Genomic DNA, 17,658 nt, shown 5'->3' with positions numbered 1-17,658 from the left:
CGACACGTTGACAGAAAGTCATCGGGAAGCTTTTTGGATTCATCTGTGTTCACATGTATGTAGCTGTTAATGGAGTTGAGCCTGAAGCATGTTGAGTTGAGCCTGAAGCATGTTGTTGATGTGTGTGAAGAAACGTGTCGGACTGCAAACAGAGACCTGGTCAGAATCCGCTGTCCACAAGATGGCAGCACTCGTACACCAGATGTTTTGGGTTCATTTCTGCAAAGTGGGAGGAAGTGGAGACACGTCCACTGCGCCTGAACCTTTTTATAAACTTTTTATTTTATCGTTATACAGTACAATAAGGGTGCACACATCCACGTGGGTTCTTCCCAAATCTCATATACGGTCCAACTTTGGAAAACACATAAATTTGAGTCTCACCTGCAGCCGGAGTGACAAACAGAAACAAACATGGAGTAGCACTGCATCACACAAGTGAAGGTCGACGGAGGTCACAGCACCTCCACAACACAGACCAAGGGTTTCCGAGCAGAGAGGTTTCTGTCCCTTTGCACAGTCTCACGTGAGAGAACCTGTTATCTGACGAGCAGAAGGTGAAGATGAGACACAACAGATGTTTAGTCCTTGTTGTGACACACTGTCCCCTGCTGGCGAGGAAGCAGCGGTGCAGCAGCCGGATCGAGGATAATAACAAATCAAAATGAAGCCTGGGCTTTTCTACAACGTCTGGTTATTTGTCTTAAATTCAAAACTTTGCACCTCAGGATATTTCTTAACAAGTAATTTCAAATGTCGGCCACTGCTAAGTCAAACTCAACTCTTTAATCTAAAAATCAATAACTGCCGAAGGCTCTCTGTTGCTTTTATACGGAAACAGCTCGTGACCCCCGAGTTCAAACGTGCAACACATTTACATTTATCCTCAACCCAACGAGCATCTGGTCTCAATGAGATGTTTCATCCAGTGTCAGAAACGGTCTATGAAAATCAAAGAAATATTAAAAATAAAAAAGAAGAAATCCAGAAAGAAGCAGTGGACACACAGTGAGAGTGAGTTTGTGTGTCTGTGCGACAGAGAGGAATACAAATGCACTAATGTCCAGTCAGCAGATATGAGCACGTGACAGCGCGTCGGTTCTGTGCTCGTGTGTTTGAGTTTAGAGCTCGTCTCCGTTGGCGCTGTCGCCGTCGTCCTCTCCTTCCTCCTGCTCGCCCTCCTCCTCCTCATCCTCCTCCTCCTCCTCGTCTCTTCCTCTGCTTTTCATCTGCAGAGAAAGACAAAATGGACGTCACGTGAGCGGAGCGGGTTTCTGTCGTTGTTTTTCACGACGTAAACAAATAAAAATAAAACATGTTTTGATTATAGACTGTTAATATAGATGGAAAACATGACAGCTCCTAAAAGGGAACCAAATCATCTTGATTGCCCCCTGGTGGCTGGTTGAAGTATAGGTCATAAACCCCCCCTCTTCCATGTTAGTGGATGGCACATGGACCAAACAAAAAGGTAAAAACGGCTTTAATTAATTTTTCTCAAAGATGATTTCTGTTATTTCAGATCTCATCTATGTTCAATAAGTTATTTGATGATATAACATTTCGGTGGGACTGAAATGTCACTGGAGATAAAAACAGTCGAATTACAAAAGTTTGATGGAAAGATAACATGACTGAAACTATATGAAAACACTACAAGTAAAGAGACAATCCAAACATCTGCTTCATCTCCTCACCTCATCTTCATCATCCAGCAGGTCTCCCTCCTCCTCGGAGTCGTTCATCTGTCTGTCCCGTTTCATCCGGTCGTCCTTCTTGCTGGAGGTGGACGAGTGGAGCGGGGACAGTTCGCCGGGCTCTGGTTTGCTGCTCTTCATCTCTGAATGGACAGAGGGACACACAGAGACACTGATGGGAGCCCACAGAGTTTCACACCACACATTGGCAGCAGAGGGCGCTGCTGCTCAGTAAAAGTTGCATACGGACAAAATGTTCTCCTGATTCATCTCATCTCTGCACAAGAGAAGAATCTAGAATCCTTGTTTTGACTCTTGTCTTTAAAACGGTGTCCTCCGCATCATCTCAGACGTACCAGACTTCTTGCTGTGGTCCTTCTCCATGTGCCCTAAGCTCTCCAGCAGGTAGTCCACTTTGAGTTTGATCTGCGTCAGCTCCCTCTTGATGGTCTGCAGATCATCCGTCCTCACTGCTGAGACAGGAACAGAAGGACAGTCAGGAGACTCCTGGGTGGTGCGACTCGGAGGGACAGAGACAGTGTTGGACTGACTTGTACGTGATGTCCTCTGGCTGCTTTTGGACGAGGACGAGAAGCTGCTTTTGGTTCGTCGGCTTCCTCCTCCGCTCAGACTGACCCTGGGACGCTTTGAGGGGATGACGGCGCGGGACAGGGGCGGGGGGGGAGGAGGCACCCGGGACTGGTAGGAGTACATCCTGAGGTACAACGATAGTAGGTAGTACTTTCAAATCAATAATCTTCACTATAAACAAGGTTTTACTAAGTTGTATATTTGCATCTATCGATAAACTTACAACAACAAGCTCATACGTGGTAGATTCATTAAATAATGAAAAAGGCCTCACCGGTCGTAGTAATCTCTCTGGAAGTCGTAGTCCAATTCAAAAGAGGAGCTGCAGAAGAAGAAGCGATGGAGGAGAAACTTCACTACATGAAGAAGCTGTTAACCTTCACATGAGGCAGCAGGTGTCTGAGGCGTGTGTCCTCACCTGTACATGTCTCCGGCAGAACGCTTCACCGTCTTCGATCTGTGCGGCTTGGGCTCGCCGGCCAGGTTGATGTCTGAGGGAGGAGAAGCAGAAGAAGCTGTGAGGAGGAGCCAGAGGAACATGCTCCTTTGAGTTCACACGTTCTGTCGCTGCAGGAAAACACCAGGAAACAATAAGAGCAACTTTGGAATAATCCAAAACTAAAGTCTCTAGTAAATCCTGCACATCCCCGTTATTACCAAACCCCACCCCCCCACCCCCCCTCACCTAGGACCTGTCCCACTATCATGCGGCCGTCCTCGCTGACCACGGCAGTGCGGGCGTTCCTCTCGTTGGAGAACTGGACGAAGGCGTAGCCCTTGTGCACGGAGCAGCCCACGATCTTGCCGTACTTGGAGAAGATGGCCTCCACGTCCTCCTTGGTGACCAGCAGCGTGTTGAGGTTGCCGATGAAGACGCGGGAGTTGAGGGAGCGGGGGTCGGTCTTGTTGGTCACGTTGCTGCTGGCCATCGAGCTGGAGGTGGAGGACGACGAGCAGCTGGACAGAGACAGAGAAGGGGGGAGGCACAGAGGATGGGTGAGGAGAGGACGGGGGGGGGGGGGGGGGGGGTTGGAGGTTTGTGTTCAGGGAGACGAGAAGAGGTGACAAAGAACTGACGTAGTGATCTGTGTTTGCTCGTGTCTCGTTCTGTATGAGGAGCTTCTTCTGGGCTTTGACACTAACTTGTGTTTTATCTCGTCAACCTGAAAACTAAATCCTTCTTATCAGTGAGAGTTCAGCTGGTGTAATAACCTTTTAAACATTATTATAAAACATACATTTAACCTGTATCTCACAGAGGAAGAGGGTCACAGCAGATCTCAAGTGGACATCTTCATTTGAAATGATGTAAAGCAAAGAAAAGCAGGAAATCTTTACATTTAAGAATTTAAGTGTTTAAATTGCAGTTTTGTGTTTTTTATTAAATGATGAATCAATATTTGTGTTGATATTCTATCAATTAAATCAACTATTTACTAACAACCATCCAAAGGCTCACAGCCAGAGCTTTGAGAGGATTAGATTTGCATTACCTCAGTATATTTAGCATTATCTGGCAATAGGTTCCTGTTCCCATCATGCACCACTGTCATCACATAACAGGGCCTCTGTATCGGTGCAGACAGGAGAAGAAGAGTATTGCCAGGTAATGTCAAAGTATTCCTCAAAACAGTTCTGGCCTTGACCCCTGGGGGGCACTGTAACGCAGGCACTAGTGAGGGGTGAAGGTAAATAGAGTAAAAACACATTTACTAAGACAGAACTGCCCTTTGTCCTCATCCTGCTATTAACAAAACACTTCTGTACTCATTGATGTACTTGGTCCTGTACTTTACAAACTGTGTGTGTGGACTTCCCCCCGGGAGGAAGCAGAACACAGTGAGATCATGAAGCTGCCAGCACTCACTCCATCGTCAGGGGTCGGAGGTCGGCCTGCCTGACTCTGCTGGGGAGGAGGAGGTCGTCGAGGGACTATGAGACCGAGTCAGTGACTGTGGAGACGTCTACTACACCTCCAGACGTTAGCTCTGGGGGGGGTTGCTTGGATTTCTGATGGAACCCAAGACGGGATTCACAAGGTTTTAAAAAATTGAGAGTGGCCCGTAAAAAATTAAAAATAAAAACCTGTGGGATAAACGGTGACAAATAAACCAGATGCATTTAGACTTTAGATGATTGACTCATAGATTAAATAACTTCAAAGATCTCTACAAAGGGTGAAGAGAGTAACAAAGACAGAAGCACCACCAGGATGAAGATTATAATGTTCAGATTTGTTGCAGTAAATATTTATCAAATGAAACCACAGGAGCAGTTGACATATTCAAGACCCTGGAACTTTTGAGTCGTTTTAATCCACATCAAAACATTTTTATTCTATTTTATTCTCGTCTTTTATTTCACACAGAGTCGTCCTCCGGCTCTTTGCTACTTTGGCTCCGTGGTTGCCTTATGTCTGTAAATTTCACGTTTATAGTTTCAAATTGATATTCAGCTTGAACTTTCTACTTCATTGTTTGACCTTTGAAGATAAATAATCAGTTATATGATTGACTTTGTGTGCGACATTTAGAAGAAGAAAGAAGAAGAGTCTGCAGATTAAAACTAAACTACAGTTGAAGATAATGGAATCTCCTTTGACGTCTATTAGTTGAGTTTGGATCAGATCCTGATTCACACTTTCTCCTCTTGCTGCTCGACATCATGTGACGCAGCAGCAGATTATCACAGAGAACATTTACCGGCGCTAAGTGCGTCTGCTTTGATACGAGCACGAGGCCCGACTGTGGCCGCTGTCGCAATCGTCTCCACGCCGCAGAGTTACGTAACGCTGCGACTCACAGGATTATCACAGCATGCGTCGCACACAGGGACGCTCTGTCTCCAGTCCCCCCCCCCCTCGCCCACGTTGGTTGGATTAACCCACTGTGACAGGCGAAACTAGCGGGGAATTTCAAACTACAGTTTTGAATCTGTCAGAATGATTATTCTCTGCGAGGTCACAAAGTATTTTTATACAGTTTTTGTTTTTGAGCCTCGAGTTTGTCATTGTTTTCAGCGCCATCTTGTTTTTTGGAAACCAGAAATAACCATATTTGGAGGGGGTGGAGCCTGACTGAGAGTTCAAAGGGGGGGAGTTACCATCAAAGACTCTCTTAGCAAATGTTTACACGTGTGTTGAAACTCAAGTTAGACAGCGTTGGAATTTTAGAGTTTGAAACTACTAAATTTGTAACATGGCACAAATCTGGAGGGTTTGATTTCCTGTGTCTTTGATGTTTTCATTTCAAAGGAGGTAAACATGCTGGGACTTCGCTCCGTGAGGATTGTATTTTATTTCGTTGACTTTTATTTTCAACAGAACAAGTGTTTTCATGACGTCCCCCGAATTTGAGTCCACTGTGAAATTAGCTTCACTTCATAAAATCGGCCAAATGCGATGAATATTTCCTAAAAATAAAATCATAATGAACTTGTCACTTGAATTTGGATTGTTCATAAAGCTGTTATCCACTTTTCATGTAAGTATCTTTTGAAAAGATGTATAAGCGTTAGACATTAACATTGCTGACTATGCAGTCGTTGTTTTATTTTGGTAACTTCCTGGAGGTGAAAGACGGACAGACAAAACAATATAAGCTTCACACAGGTGGTTTCTGTTGGCTTTTTGTATTCTACTGATATAATAGGTTGTATTATAATGTAAAATCTGCTTGGGACTCTATGTGCTACAGATCTTATACCTATATATATTAAAAGAAGGTTTTCATTGTAGTGTGTAATTCAATGACAGTATATTTACATCAGTACATTTTATCGTGGCACCTTCTCCTGTCCGGTGCCTCATCTGGGCCGTGCACTGACGGATATAAAGATGTTCACAGGAAATGTCGTTTCATTTGGTTTTACAGCAGATCAGTGACGTGAGTGAATGTTTGTGCTTGAACTGTGAAAGACGCTGCCGCTCTATGGAAAAAGACTCGTGACCGACTGAGCAGCTCGGCAGTGGACAGGTGTCCCACATGTGTGCAGCTGTGTGTCGAGGGTTGTTCTAAATATAGAAAAAGAAAAGTTCCATTTAACTGAAAATAGATGTGAAAAAAGCAAGTGAGAAAAAAAATATTTGATGATTTTGATCAAAATTCTTCCAGAGTCTCTTTTCCAAATCAAAAAATATTCTAGAATAGTGAGTAAGTTAGTAATTGGTGGTTTTCAGAAGCCATGCTGGATTAAGGGATCGTAAGCTGCTTTCAGACCTGACATTTTGTGGAGGGGCTGAAAAATATCCGAGTCAGAACTTTTCTTGAAGGGCCCCCCCCACCCCCGTGGTCAAATGTCCAGAAAATATGATAAAACAGCAGGAAAATCTCTGGAAAACTCACAGCGAGCGAGAGGGCGAGTGGATGAGGTTTCTAACACGTGAAAAAAAGGTCTTTTCATGTGAGTAAAGGTCTCAAGTTGACTCCATCACATGCACTCGCACGAAAAATAAGTAATGTTTAAAAATCTGGATCAATTTGGCCTTTGTCGGTATCGCTCCTTCATCTAAGACTTTATGATGAAGTGTTATTCAGCTACTGATAATCATGAACTGAGGAAAAGTCTGGAAGCTCACGTCAGAGGCAACGAGTCCCAAACAGCAGCAGAAAATCCAATCAAATAAAGTCAATTCAAATCAAACACTACATGCTACTTGCTCTAGGAAATCCACAAGGGGAGAAATGGGCTAAATCACAAAGGGGTGAGAACAAAAGTGGAATATAGAAAAAAAACTGATGCAAAAGTTGAGGTGGAAAAAAAAAAGAGGTTGAGACCAACTTACGATTTGCCGCTGTTCAAAAAAGTGGCTTCAAAAACTAAACAGGGGGAAACAAAATGGAAAAAATTAGAAAGGAAATCCTCTGAAAATGAACCAGACCTGTTACACAAACAAGAGGGGGAGGGTCAATTATGAAAAGTCAAATGAAATAGTTAAAAAACAAAAAGATTATTCCAGTTGTAATGTTCCTAATGAGTTTAACACTGCTCCGACATGCAGGGAGGTCTGGGGACGTCCCTGAAACCGTCCAGAGTGTGTGAGGACGCAAAAATCCAAGTCGTCCAGTTGCTCTGGACATTTTCTAGAACCTTTCTTGCACGGTCCCCCAGGTGAGAGGACACGTTTCTAATGCAACGGAAAACGCAAAACTTTAAAAAGTAACTCACTACTTGGATGAGATTTTTTTTGTGATAAATGAATACATCATGTCCCGCCTCCTGCTTTTCACAGACTCCTCCCCTCCCCTAAATGTCCCGGGCATTTCCCTGGACCTGTGGACGTGTCCCACTCGGACTCGCACCATCTCCTGCTGCTGCTGCTTCCTGCGTGAAACATAAACATCGGAAAATGTCCATACCTACTGTCCTTGACATTTTCTGGAGTTAACGTCGTCATTTGAGATTTTAAAATTTACTTTAAAAACTGAACCGATGAACTGATATTGTATGGATTTGCATTGGGCCTACATGTATCTGTATATTTTCAACATTGTAGTGTTTGAGTCCTATAATAATGTATTTTGGTCAAACTACAGTTTAAATGTTTTTATTTTGAACAGTTCAGTGTCTATAGAACAAACACAATAGATTATTGTTTTTAAATGATTTCTAACTGATTGTCTTAGACCCCATCTGAATGAGCAGGGGGAGCTGGTGGCTGCCCCCCCAACTGTCCAGAGTGAAGGGGTGGCCAACAGAACAGCGCCCCCTGTAGCCTGGAGGGACTCCTGCTCAAGGACACTGGCAGAGGACGGTGTGGGGAACAGTAGGGGGGGGGACATGTAGTTTGATATAACCTGCAGCACGGATGCAGATTGAATTAGGACACGTACACGACTAATCAGACATAAATCTACGACATTAATTAAAGGATCAGTGTGGAGGCCTGGGTGCAGCTCCCTACCAGCAACCCCCCCCCTCCCCTCCCCTCCCTCCACACACACACACACACACACACACACACACACACACACACACACACAAACACCCAGGCCCTCCTCCTGGGGCGAAGCAGCTTCACAAACTGGTACCGAATGAATGAATGGGTTTCCCAAGACAATAAACTTTAATGATTTACAACCAGAAACCAAAATGCACCAAAGCTACACAAAGGTACAACCATCAAAAACACGGTGTCAATGTTCCTGATCACAAAAAGCCACGCACTTCTCCTCCAGGGTGGAGGGACACACACTTCCTGAAGGATCACATCACTCCTCAGAGATCTGCTGCAGGAAATACATCTCACAGGAAAAATACATGAGTCTCGTGAGGCACAGATCATACACAAAAATCAAAAACACGTCTCCAGAAAAGCGCAGTCCAGAGCAGCCTGGAGGATTCCTCACGACAACACGCAGACACACAGACCGCTCCCACACATCAAAGCCCCGGGAGACGGGCTTTAAAAGGTCGGATTCGAAAGATAAAAGGCAAAAATCTTCAAAGGCTACTGAGCACTCAACAAAATGTACGCACCACAGCCAACACAGTCTCAGGGACACCGGGAAAAAGACATTAAAAACAAAAGGCAAAAAAAACTCCGACAGGCGCTTTGAAAGTCAGGGGGAAAAAATAGGAGGGAAAAATCAAATCTCTCGGTTCAAAATACTCACCAGGAGCTTATTATTAAAAATGAGTAAAACGCTGTTTTTACTTGAAACGGCTCCGATCGAGGCTCCGCGGTGTTTCACCTTGAAACCAGCGAACACGAAATGGCGTCGGCCCTGAACGCATCACAACAGTCCCGCCCACTGCCGCATCCCGGCCTCTGATTGGACGCTCGACACGCCGCCTCTGCGGATGTACGCCTCGCTGATTGGCAGACGAGCCTGCCCGTTCTACGGTGGCCGAGAGAGCTCAACGCACCGTAAAATAAGAAAACATGAAAATAGAAAACCTAAAATATAATTTAATTAGGCATAATGTACGGTTTTAACTTCTTTCTAATCAATATATGTTATAGAATTATGATTTAAAGAGATATATAAATAAATGATTATAAATCTATTAATAAATTGTCAATAGGCAGTAAAACATAATAAAGATACAAAATATTGAACAAGATAATAACAGATACTCTAATAACAAAGAGATAAAGTCATTAAGACAACAGCCTGCTGTATTTCTAGTGACTGATTGTTAAATATTTCAATGTTAATTTGTCGCCTTTGATTAAAACACACACAGAAACCCACTTATATCAAAACAGATTTTTATTGCATCTTCACTTTCAAACAGAAAACATAATTAAAAACTGATAAAGGCACATGATGTGTTAAGCTCCTGTTCACATCCTCACACCTCCGTGACTCAGTGACGTCAGGTCGATCAACACTTCGGCTTCCGAGAGAAAGAACCTGACGAGAAGCAGAACATCGGTTCAGCACGACACGCTCCATACACAATAAGATAAGAGAAAGAACATGTAGCATGTAGCACCTTGGATGTCGGCCATCCTCCTGCGGTGTTGAGGCAGCGTGGCGTCCAGCCTCGACATGGACTCGGGTGTTCGCAGCACCTCCTCCAGCAAACACTGCTCCTCACTTCTCTCTGTCTCCTGGGGAGGCAGCAGGGCTTCAGTTAGGATATGAGGCAACATCCACGCTACTCACGTGACCTTACTTCAACCATTTCTGTACGTTGTTTGTATATTTGCTGTAACTAAGAGGAGAGCATCTGCTTCCTGTTTGCATCAGCAGTCACATGCCAAATGCATGTGAAGGGTCACGTGATACGTGTTCAGGCGTGTCAGCACAGTATGGACGGGATTATCACTGATAAGGAGCAAACACACTCGTGGATGGAGATCGTTTTAGTTTTAAAATGAGAGAAACCTGTGTGGGCGCTGGTTGACCTCTCCGCCGGCCTCCGGGAGTTCTGGGGCTTTGGTTTTCGGCGCCGCTCCTCGGTCGCTCCCGCTCTCTCTGCAGCAGGAGGCCCTGCCGTGTGGACCGGAACTCCAGGGAGAAGTTACTGATGGTTTTACAGAAGTCCTCGGCTTTGGTGTCTCTCACCATCGCTCGGGAGTAGCCCAGGAACAAGAGGAAAGAGTGGAACCTGGAGAACCAGAAAACAGAAAGTCTTACAAATGTATTGTTGATCGGTTTGAGGAGGAAGAATCTGTGATCAGTAACCTGTTGATGACCCGGCGGTGCACAGCTCTGAGGACCTTCAGCTTCTCCCCGCACTCTTTCAAAATCTTCGGCAGCTGTTGACGGAGTGAACCTTCCTGAGCCGAGGTCTCGTCTCCTCCTCCTCTTCCTCCTCCTCTCCTCTTCTCCCCCTTTCCTCCTTTCCTCTTTTCCTCTGCCTTGTCCAGCACCTTCAGCTGCTCCCATGATGCTTTGCACAGGGCCTCCAGCTGAGAGAGGTTGGACTGGACTAGGGAGTAATCGCACTGTAAAGAGGAGAAGAACACGGGGGAGTTTCAACATTTTGAGGATTGTTTTCTAAATTCATTTAGAACAAATTGACATAGTTGATTTTTAGAATCATGGACGAGTTCGGTCCATGTCCCTTCCACTAACGTAGAGGAGGAAGAACTTATGACCTATATTACGGCGGCCACCAGGGGGCCATCAATATGCTTTGGCCTCTAGATGGCAGCACACATGTTGAATTTATTTTATATTTATATAATCCTGCAAAGTCGAATGCAAGCATAACATAAATACACAGTCAGGACACACACACACACACACACACACACACACACACACACACGATAACTACTCACCTTTCCAGCTTTGGTAACAGCGCTGGTGTCGGAGTAGAGATCGGAGGATTGTGGGTAGAGCTGCAGCAGCAGCACACACACATGGTGCAGCAGCGGCTGGCGGGAGTGTGTATCCCTCACCTGGGACAACTTGCCCAGGTAACTCAGCTCAAACCCACGAGCCTTAGTGGGACAAGAAGAGAAACCCTCACTGACACTGAAAACTGCACCGAGGACGGAGCCTGGAGTCACAGTGCACCCACCTTACATCCATTTAGAACGTTTCCGATCGCCAACACCGTTGCCAGAATACATCTGAAGGTCTGGCTTCCTGCCAGCTGCTCCATCGTCTTCTTCAGATGGAAGAGAGGCTCAGCTATCTCCTGCAAAGAGAAGGAATAATCACATCTTTGGTGACAGGCGGTCATGGAAGTGGTCCCACCAATACTTGTGTGTTTTATGAGGATGTTTTTATGTGCGTTTGTTTGTCAGTTTTACACAAAATCTATCAGATGGTTCATCACAACACTTGGTGGAAACGATGTGATCTGGATCTTTGAAGAACCCTTTCTTCAGGAATGCAAGATAAGTGTTTTTAAACCTTATTCTCGATTTCTCAGAAGATAAAACATGAAACTGGCATATTCAGTGGGCTGATATTTATGAGTTTGTGCATCTATCTCTTTGAAGCTCTGTAGATTTCATTCTGTTGTCTCTTACCCTCTCTAAGGAGTCGTAGTCCAGAGCGAAGGCCCACAGCTGAAGCCTGGAGCTCAGGTGAGAGATCTCCCCCAAAGTGAGGAGGCAGAGCTCGGCCTGGGCCAGAGGAGAGTGGGGGTTCTGAGCCTTGGCGTCCCTGATCAGAGAGAGCTCCTCCTCCGTTGGGATCAACGCTTGAAGCCGCTGTTTGATGGATAAAGGAAATGTTATCATATCCAGTAAGAAAGTAAACTTCAACTGTTCATTAAATGCTGATGCTGAATCTTCACTGTGGGACACGACCTCTACTGTACCTGGACGTCCTCTCTGTCCAGCACGCTGCCGTCCATGCTGTAGATGGCAGGGGGGAGGAGGCGGGGGGGCGGCAGGCTGCTCAGTGTGATGGTTATGATGTTACTTCGCTTCATCCCCAGCACCGACACTGACGGCTGCTTCTGTGGCGAGACGCAGGGAAAGATACACGACTAGTAAGAGCATCTTTTAGGATTGGCTGCAGACAGAGACACTTTTGTGGTTTTATAAAAGCAAATGGAAAAGTGCTGCCTTCTGTTTTATTCACATGACGCAGCAAACAACAATTTACTAGTGATGATGATCTGATCTGATTATTATTTACTGACTAATTCCCCAAAGTTTTACATGTAAAGAAAACCTGAAGGTAACTCAAATATTGGTCAAACGTGGCTCAACTGATGTTGGTTACCTGCCGCCCAGAGGCCAGCTTAAAGCAGGTGCTACTGCCCTTCGACTCAAACAGGTACTCCAGCCGGTTTGTATCCAGATCCACCGGTTCAAGTCCGGCCCAAATGGTCTGAGTCCCAAAGCGGGTCATCCTCGGAAGGGGAGCCAGAGTCTGCATTGCCCTCCAGTGGAGCTTCAAGGTCCGAGATTTGAGGGTCGAACCTTTCAGGGAATCTGAGGATAAAGCAGGTGCCAGAGGAGGAAGAGGAGGAGGAGGAGGAGGAAGAGGAGGGGGTGCCGGAGGGGCTTGGAGGCACGTTGATGATTCATTAGTTGAAATGGTTCCCTCGTCCTCTGTGCTGTCTTCCTCATCCCAGAGGTCTGAGAAATCCAAGGTGTCGAGGCACAGACGTGCAGCAGGTTTGAGGAAGGAGGTCCAGGGCTGGTCCAGATCCCAGGTCAGGGGGTTCTCCTTGGTTTGCTCGGCCTCCTTCATTGCTCTGTGACTCAAACAGAGATTTTGTTGATGTTCAGTGGCATTGACCTGACAAAGAAGGTGATGATTTCTCTAAAGAGCTGAAGAAAAGGTGACTCCAACAAACAAGCTGATCAGATGAAGGATGCAGCCTCACAAAAGCAAAATGTGAGCAGTGAGCCGCCGCCTCACCTCCTCTGAATGTCTGTGGGTGCTCACCGCCTCACTCTGCAACCACAGACGCACATAACTCACACGACAAAATCTCAACCTTCCAACCACCTCTGGGTGGATGTTCTCACTTCGCCGTAACCTGCAATTGTCCCTGAACTCATGAGAGGACGAGCTTGGTTTGATCCAAGAGTTGACCGTTGTCCTGCTCGTGTGCCAGAGACACGTGACTTCAGTCAGAGACGAGCATTTCCCAGGAGCTATGATGGGATGTGTGCTGAGGAACGCTTCTCTGCAGAACTTCCAGAACGTCCAAATGCTGCTTCTCCGGCCGTCGCTTCTCTGTCCCCGTCTTTCTGTGTGTGAGAGATTCAGAAGCACAGAGGGCGAGAGGTGCATCGGTTTTGGTTTATTTGAGTTGCACCCTTTCCCTTAATTTGCTTATCGGGGCTGCATCTCCTGTTTGTAGTGCTTCATGTGGATAAACAAACCTCTATCAGCCTCCGGTGATCTGTGGCTGCCCTCCTCTTCTGCCTCTGCTTCTCCCCCCTGAGCTCACACAAGACCAAAATCTGCCCTGAATCCCCTTCTGTACTTCCAGCTGTATTTCTATAAACAGGCAGCAAATTTTTATATACAGGCAATGGCAAGTTGACTTTACATAAGAAAGAAGGACGACATAAAAGTGTTTCCATGGCCCCTTTCCGGCTGGCAGCAGTGTGGGTTATACATCCTGCCTCCTCCATGTTAGTGGATGGAAGGAGTTCCTCTCACACTGATGTGTGGTCAAGTTCTCATATTTCTGATCAGTTTGGTTTTTATTTGATGCTATAAAAATGCTATGTGAATCTTTTGAGAGAGAGATTGTGAAGCACGGCGCAAAACAATGTCTCAAAAAGGAAGAAAGATTCTGTGATTGAACCTGAGGCGGCAGAACAACTGCAAAGCCACTGCAGCTTAACTGGGTGAATAACGGGAGAACCTGTACTTTCATTTGCATGGTCCACATGCAGCCATAATGAGGATCCCTCCCTCGCCCATTAGCCCCCCCCCTAATTACACTTTATCTCACTCAGTGCTCCTGCAGGCGGCAGCGGGGCTCAGGGGACGTCTCGGCCGAAATGAGCTCCAACTGGAAAACTCCTGGACATTTATTTATCAACTGAGTTTTCATGTCTGCAGCATAAAGAATTTAAATAGTTCAAACCTTCCATTTCTTTGACCACATGATAAAACTATAAGTTGCCATGTAAAGCTTTGGTGAAGTGTTTTTAACAAATTTGTGTTTAATTCATAGATTCAAAGATGGACGACATGGCAGCTCTCCACAGAAAGATGCCTCACCATGTGTATCACCCCCTGGTGGCTGGCTCCAGTACAGGTCTCAAAACGAGTGCAGATCTGTATTGACAGTCTGTGCTCCAAGTACATGATGTGTCGCAGTAACTGAAACAGATGGTGGAACATTGCGGTCCATGTATGGTTTTGTTATTTGCACGTGATTTTGTGTGTCTGTGTTTGTTTGCATCGTCTCGTCATGAACAAAATAAACAGAGCATGTGTTTTCTGAGTGTGTGTGTGTGAGTTGTATTTGTCTCTGTCTGTCTGTGTCTGTGTCTGTACTGAGCATCAACTCCCTCTGAGCACTGACAGCACCAGATAAAGATCAGGGGAAACGTTTCATGTAATCGCTCCCACTTTGAGAACGATGAGGGTTGTAAGTCGTCTGGCTCAGAAACCAGAGGGAGCAGTTTGTCATGTGACGGCCGTCTGGAACCAAGACTCTTATTCAAACAAATATACAGTTCTCACTGGAACCAGGTCTTCTGTGAGACTGAGGCTCTGTCCTTGTGCCTGAGAGTCAATCAACATGGGATGAAGATGAATAATTCAGATTCAATCCAGAAGTTTGTGTCTTTCTAAAAGTGTGCAGAGCTCCTGAAAGCTCAAAGTTAAAAGTTACAACTAATTCAGGCACAAAAGTCTCGACTGACATGGAATGAAATGATCTGGTTTCTGATCTATGACCTCGAGTCCCTGTTGATCCTGATTATTTTAGTTTTCAATGACTTTGTGAGTGTTTTTAAATTAGAGACTATATTTTATTGATCTTTTGTAAATACAGACATAAACTGTATTTGGAAATACGCTATACCCCCCCCCCCCCCCCCAATTGGCGCGCTCCCGTGTTGTTTTGGGAACCCTCCCCCGTGCGCGCGCCTCCCTCTCCTGCTTGTCACTCATCCCCCGTGGTGACGTCACACCGAGGATCCGCCACAATGTCAAACTCTCACGAGCCGCGCGAGCTCACGGCCTCCACGCGCAGCCATGTCCCGGACTCCCGCCGCTTCCGCCGCCGCCGCGTGCAGCTGCCAGCCTCCGGTCTCCGCTAGCGGCTCGGCTCCGGGACACCGGGAAAGAGATGCTGTGAGAGGTGAGAGGTGTCACTCTGCTGCGGTCTCTCTCTCTCTCTCTCTCTCTCTCTCTCTCTCTCTCTCTCTCTCTCTCTCTCTCTCTCTCACCGTCGCGTCAATAATAATTCAGCCTCGTTTCCATCGCGTTTATTTGTCACGTGTGTTGTTATCACAGGATTTCACGTTATTTAAATTCAGAATAAAACCCGCGTGTTCTCCCGCCTCGTCTTCACGTGAAGAGTTGTGCGGCTCCATCACTGCTGTTACGTAACGTGAGCTGCGCAGATGTTCCAGAGGTGCAGTGATGACGCGTCCGTTCAGCGTCACGTTCCAGCAGCTGCACGATTCTCCATCAGGGGAAACACATGACATCACTGGCTCGGGACTCATACCCAATATATCAAAGTATTGTCTGCAAGGTTAGATGTATATTCAGTATATATATATATATATAGTATAGGACGTACTGTACGTTCCAACAAACACTGACAGGTATTTCCTTTAAGTCGTCAGGTATTTTATTTGAACCTGCATATTACACCTTATTTTATAATAAGTTATCTTCTGTATCTCTATCTATTGTATTTACAGTATTCTGACATTTGTCCTGCTACAGAACAGTCGACAGGCAGCAACCAGCGTTTCCAGTAATCCCCTCAGTTACTCAACCATTTGTCCTGTGTGTGTGTCCCAACAGCTGTGTGTGTGAGGTTGTGAGGTCAGAGGTCAGAGGTCATGCTGCAGAGGGATTCCGACCCCCACGGCCTCTTCTCCTCCGGAGAGACGTTTGACAATGAGTGTGAGGTGAGATCTTTTTAATGAAACCCTGCTCATCATACTCATCTCTGACTTTGTTGATATAGATATTCCAATGATTGACATTCTTCTGAATAAGACGTTGTTTCTGTCATGTTGTTAAGTTGCTGATAGAAGAACACGTTCATATGTAATATCTGATAACCTTCAGATCCTTTCTACCTTCACTCATATACACGACACAGTTTGTGTTGCTGTCTAACGACAACAGGGAGGAGAAGCTTCCCCTGCACAGCGTCCACTCACACATCACAGGTGTTTAACGCTCTCGCTCTGTCTTTGTCTCAGATGGGGGCGAGTTGTGTAGCTGTAGTGTGTCTGTGCGAGGCTGGTCCCTGCACACTGTACTCAGAAGCACACAGGCCCACGCCGGTGAGTGCTTCCCACTCAAGTGTCTGAGGCCATCACTCCGCCCGCTCACATCACAAAGTGTTTCTTCATCTGCTCTGAACACACGACCCTCCTCCTTCTCGCGCTCTGTTCATCCACTTCACATTTCAGAGGACACGTCCTCAGTGTGGGTGAATGTTCACGTGTCCTTGTCCTTCTTGCCTCCTCTGCTCAGGACAAACTGCTGTGTGAACACTGTGGGAAACACAGGGTGATGCTAACCAGGTACTCTGAGGGCTACGGCACAGAGGTAAAGTGTGTGTGTGTGTGTCTGTACGTGTGTGTGTGTCTCAAAAAGCCCTTTAGTGAATACACCTACTTCTGATACTTAAGAGTCTCGCCTGCATGTGTCTGCAGCTCCTTATAAAAGCTTCTGACATGTTTTGTTGTTGCCTTTACTTTGGTAGTTTACCCATGTGTTGACTGGATATTACCCATGATGCTCTGCTTCCTGAACCAGGAGATGGAACCCACTCACTAGAGTTACAGAGAGCCAAACTCCATAGAAGTTTTACAAAATAAAATAAAGTAACTATTGAGATCAGGATGTAGTTCTTTCCATGTGTCCTGCAGTGGTGGCAGCAGGTTGTGGTTTCACGTCCCACGATCTGAGGTCACGGATGTTTTCTCTCACAGTTTCCGTCTCAATATCAGAATTCTTCTTCTCCCGTGGAACAGAAACAACTTCGCCGTGTGAGAGTCCCTGAGCTCATCAGTCCTGTGCAGAGGCATCAGCTGACTCATGCAAAATAACAATGGTGGAAATAGAAAATGACGCACGAGAGCAGTCACGCAGACCAGCTGCATCATCAAGTGTTGCTTTGGGTTTAGAAATAGATGATTCACTGTTTGGTTTTTCATCCAAAACCTTCAAAATAAAATCCCTTGCACAGTGAGTAGAGGTTGTGGCTCAGCGAGCAGGAGAACAAAGGTCGTCTCTGACACGATGCAGCAGCTTCGATTGTTTTCTATATTATATTTGTCTTT

At 45.8% G+C, this 17,658-nt stretch overlaps 3 protein-coding genes across 6 annotated transcripts; 1 reads left to right on the top strand and 2 right to left on the bottom strand.

The window, feature by feature from the left end:
- Positions 1-260: 260 nt before the first annotated feature.
- Positions 261-9,022, bottom strand: hnrnpc (heterogeneous nuclear ribonucleoprotein C). Of its 3 annotated transcripts, none has more exons than XM_053415938.1 (10): positions 8,903-9,022; positions 7,072-7,105; positions 4,156-4,373; positions 2,974-3,245; positions 2,707-2,779; positions 2,563-2,610; positions 2,249-2,412; positions 2,054-2,170; positions 1,698-1,840; positions 261-1,229 (listed from the first exon to the last, which is right to left on the bottom strand). In XM_053415938.1, exons 3-10 carry the CDS (start codon positions 4,158-4,160, stop codon positions 1,122-1,124), a joined length of 930 nt encoding a protein of 309 aa, XP_053271913.1. In that variant the 5' UTR covers positions 4,161-4,373; positions 7,072-7,105; positions 8,903-9,022; the 3' UTR covers positions 261-1,121. The 3 variants fall into 3 exon arrangements, with proteins under 3 accessions (XP_053271913.1, XP_053271914.1, XP_053271912.1); XM_053415939.1 differs by having other exon boundaries at positions 2,054-2,167; XM_053415937.1 differs by having other exon boundaries at positions 2,054-2,412.
- A 462-nt stretch (positions 9,023-9,484) lies between these two features.
- Positions 9,485-13,465, bottom strand: si:ch211-63p21.2 (FH1/FH2 domain-containing protein 1). 2 transcript variants are annotated; one of them, XM_053416292.1, is made up of 10 exons: positions 13,073-13,465; positions 12,428-12,905; positions 12,018-12,158; positions 11,725-11,907; positions 11,268-11,387; positions 11,026-11,187; positions 10,424-10,686; positions 10,124-10,346; positions 9,729-9,846; positions 9,485-9,646 (listed from the first exon to the last, which is right to left on the bottom strand). In XM_053416292.1, the coding sequence occupies exons 2-10, from the start codon at positions 12,899-12,901 to the stop codon at positions 9,618-9,620; spliced, it is 1,713 nt and encodes a 570-aa protein (XP_053272267.1). In that variant the 5' UTR covers positions 12,902-12,905; positions 13,073-13,465; the 3' UTR covers positions 9,485-9,617. The 2 variants fall into 2 exon arrangements, with proteins under 2 accessions (XP_053272267.1, XP_053272266.1); XM_053416291.1 differs by having other exon boundaries at positions 12,428-13,464.
- Positions 13,466-16,161: 2,696 nt separating this feature from the next.
- On the top strand, positions 16,162-17,056 carry si:ch211-63p21.1 (uncharacterized). Its single transcript, XM_053416595.1, has 3 exons — positions 16,162-16,269; positions 16,570-16,653; positions 16,847-17,056. The coding sequence occupies exons 1-3, from the start codon at positions 16,201-16,203 to the stop codon at positions 16,994-16,996; spliced, it is 303 nt and encodes a 100-aa protein (XP_053272570.1). The 5' UTR covers positions 16,162-16,200; the 3' UTR covers positions 16,997-17,056.
- The last annotated feature ends 602 nt before the right edge of the window (positions 17,057-17,658 follow it).

The sequence above is a fragment of the Pleuronectes platessa genome, chromosome 23, assembly GCF_947347685.1.
Source record: "Pleuronectes platessa chromosome 23, fPlePla1.1, whole genome shotgun sequence".
Classification (NCBI taxonomy): Eukaryota; Metazoa; Chordata; class Actinopteri; order Pleuronectiformes; family Pleuronectidae; genus Pleuronectes; species Pleuronectes platessa.
This window is presented reverse-complemented; position numbering and strand designations above follow the sequence as displayed.

Bases quoted from the DNA above. Each gene is read 5' to 3' on its own strand.
- hnrnpc (XM_053415937.1), bottom strand. The intron at 2,413-2,562 runs GTGAGGCCTTTT...GTTGTACCTCAG, and splicing joins CAGAGAGATTACTACGACCG to GATGTACTCCTACCAGTCCC. The intron at 1,841-2,053 runs GTACGTCTGAGA...CTGTCCATTCAG, and splicing joins GGACCACAGCAAGAAGTCTG to AGATGAAGAGCAGCAAACCA.
- si:ch211-63p21.2 (XM_053416292.1), bottom strand. From the start codon at position 12,901: ATGAAGGAGGCCGAGCAAACCAAGGAGAACCCCCTGACCTGGGATCTG. The intron at 10,347-10,423 runs GTTACTGATCAC...CTGGTTCTCCAG, and splicing joins CACCGCCGGGTCATCAACAG to GTTCCACTCTTTCCTCTTGT. The intron at 9,647-9,728 runs GTGCTACATGCT...GCTTCTCGTCAG, and splicing joins GAGGATGGCCGACATCCAAG to GTTCTTTCTCTCGGAAGCCG.
- si:ch211-63p21.1 (XM_053416595.1), top strand. From the start codon at position 16,201: ATGCTGCAGAGGGATTCCGACCCCCACGGCCTCTTCTCCTCCGGAGAG. The intron at 16,270-16,569 runs GTGAGATCTTTT...TCTTTGTCTCAG, and splicing joins CGTTTGACAATGAGTGTGAG to ATGGGGGCGAGTTGTGTAGC. The intron at 16,654-16,846 runs GTGAGTGCTTCC...TCCTCTGCTCAG, and splicing joins AAGCACACAGGCCCACGCCG to GACAAACTGCTGTGTGAACA.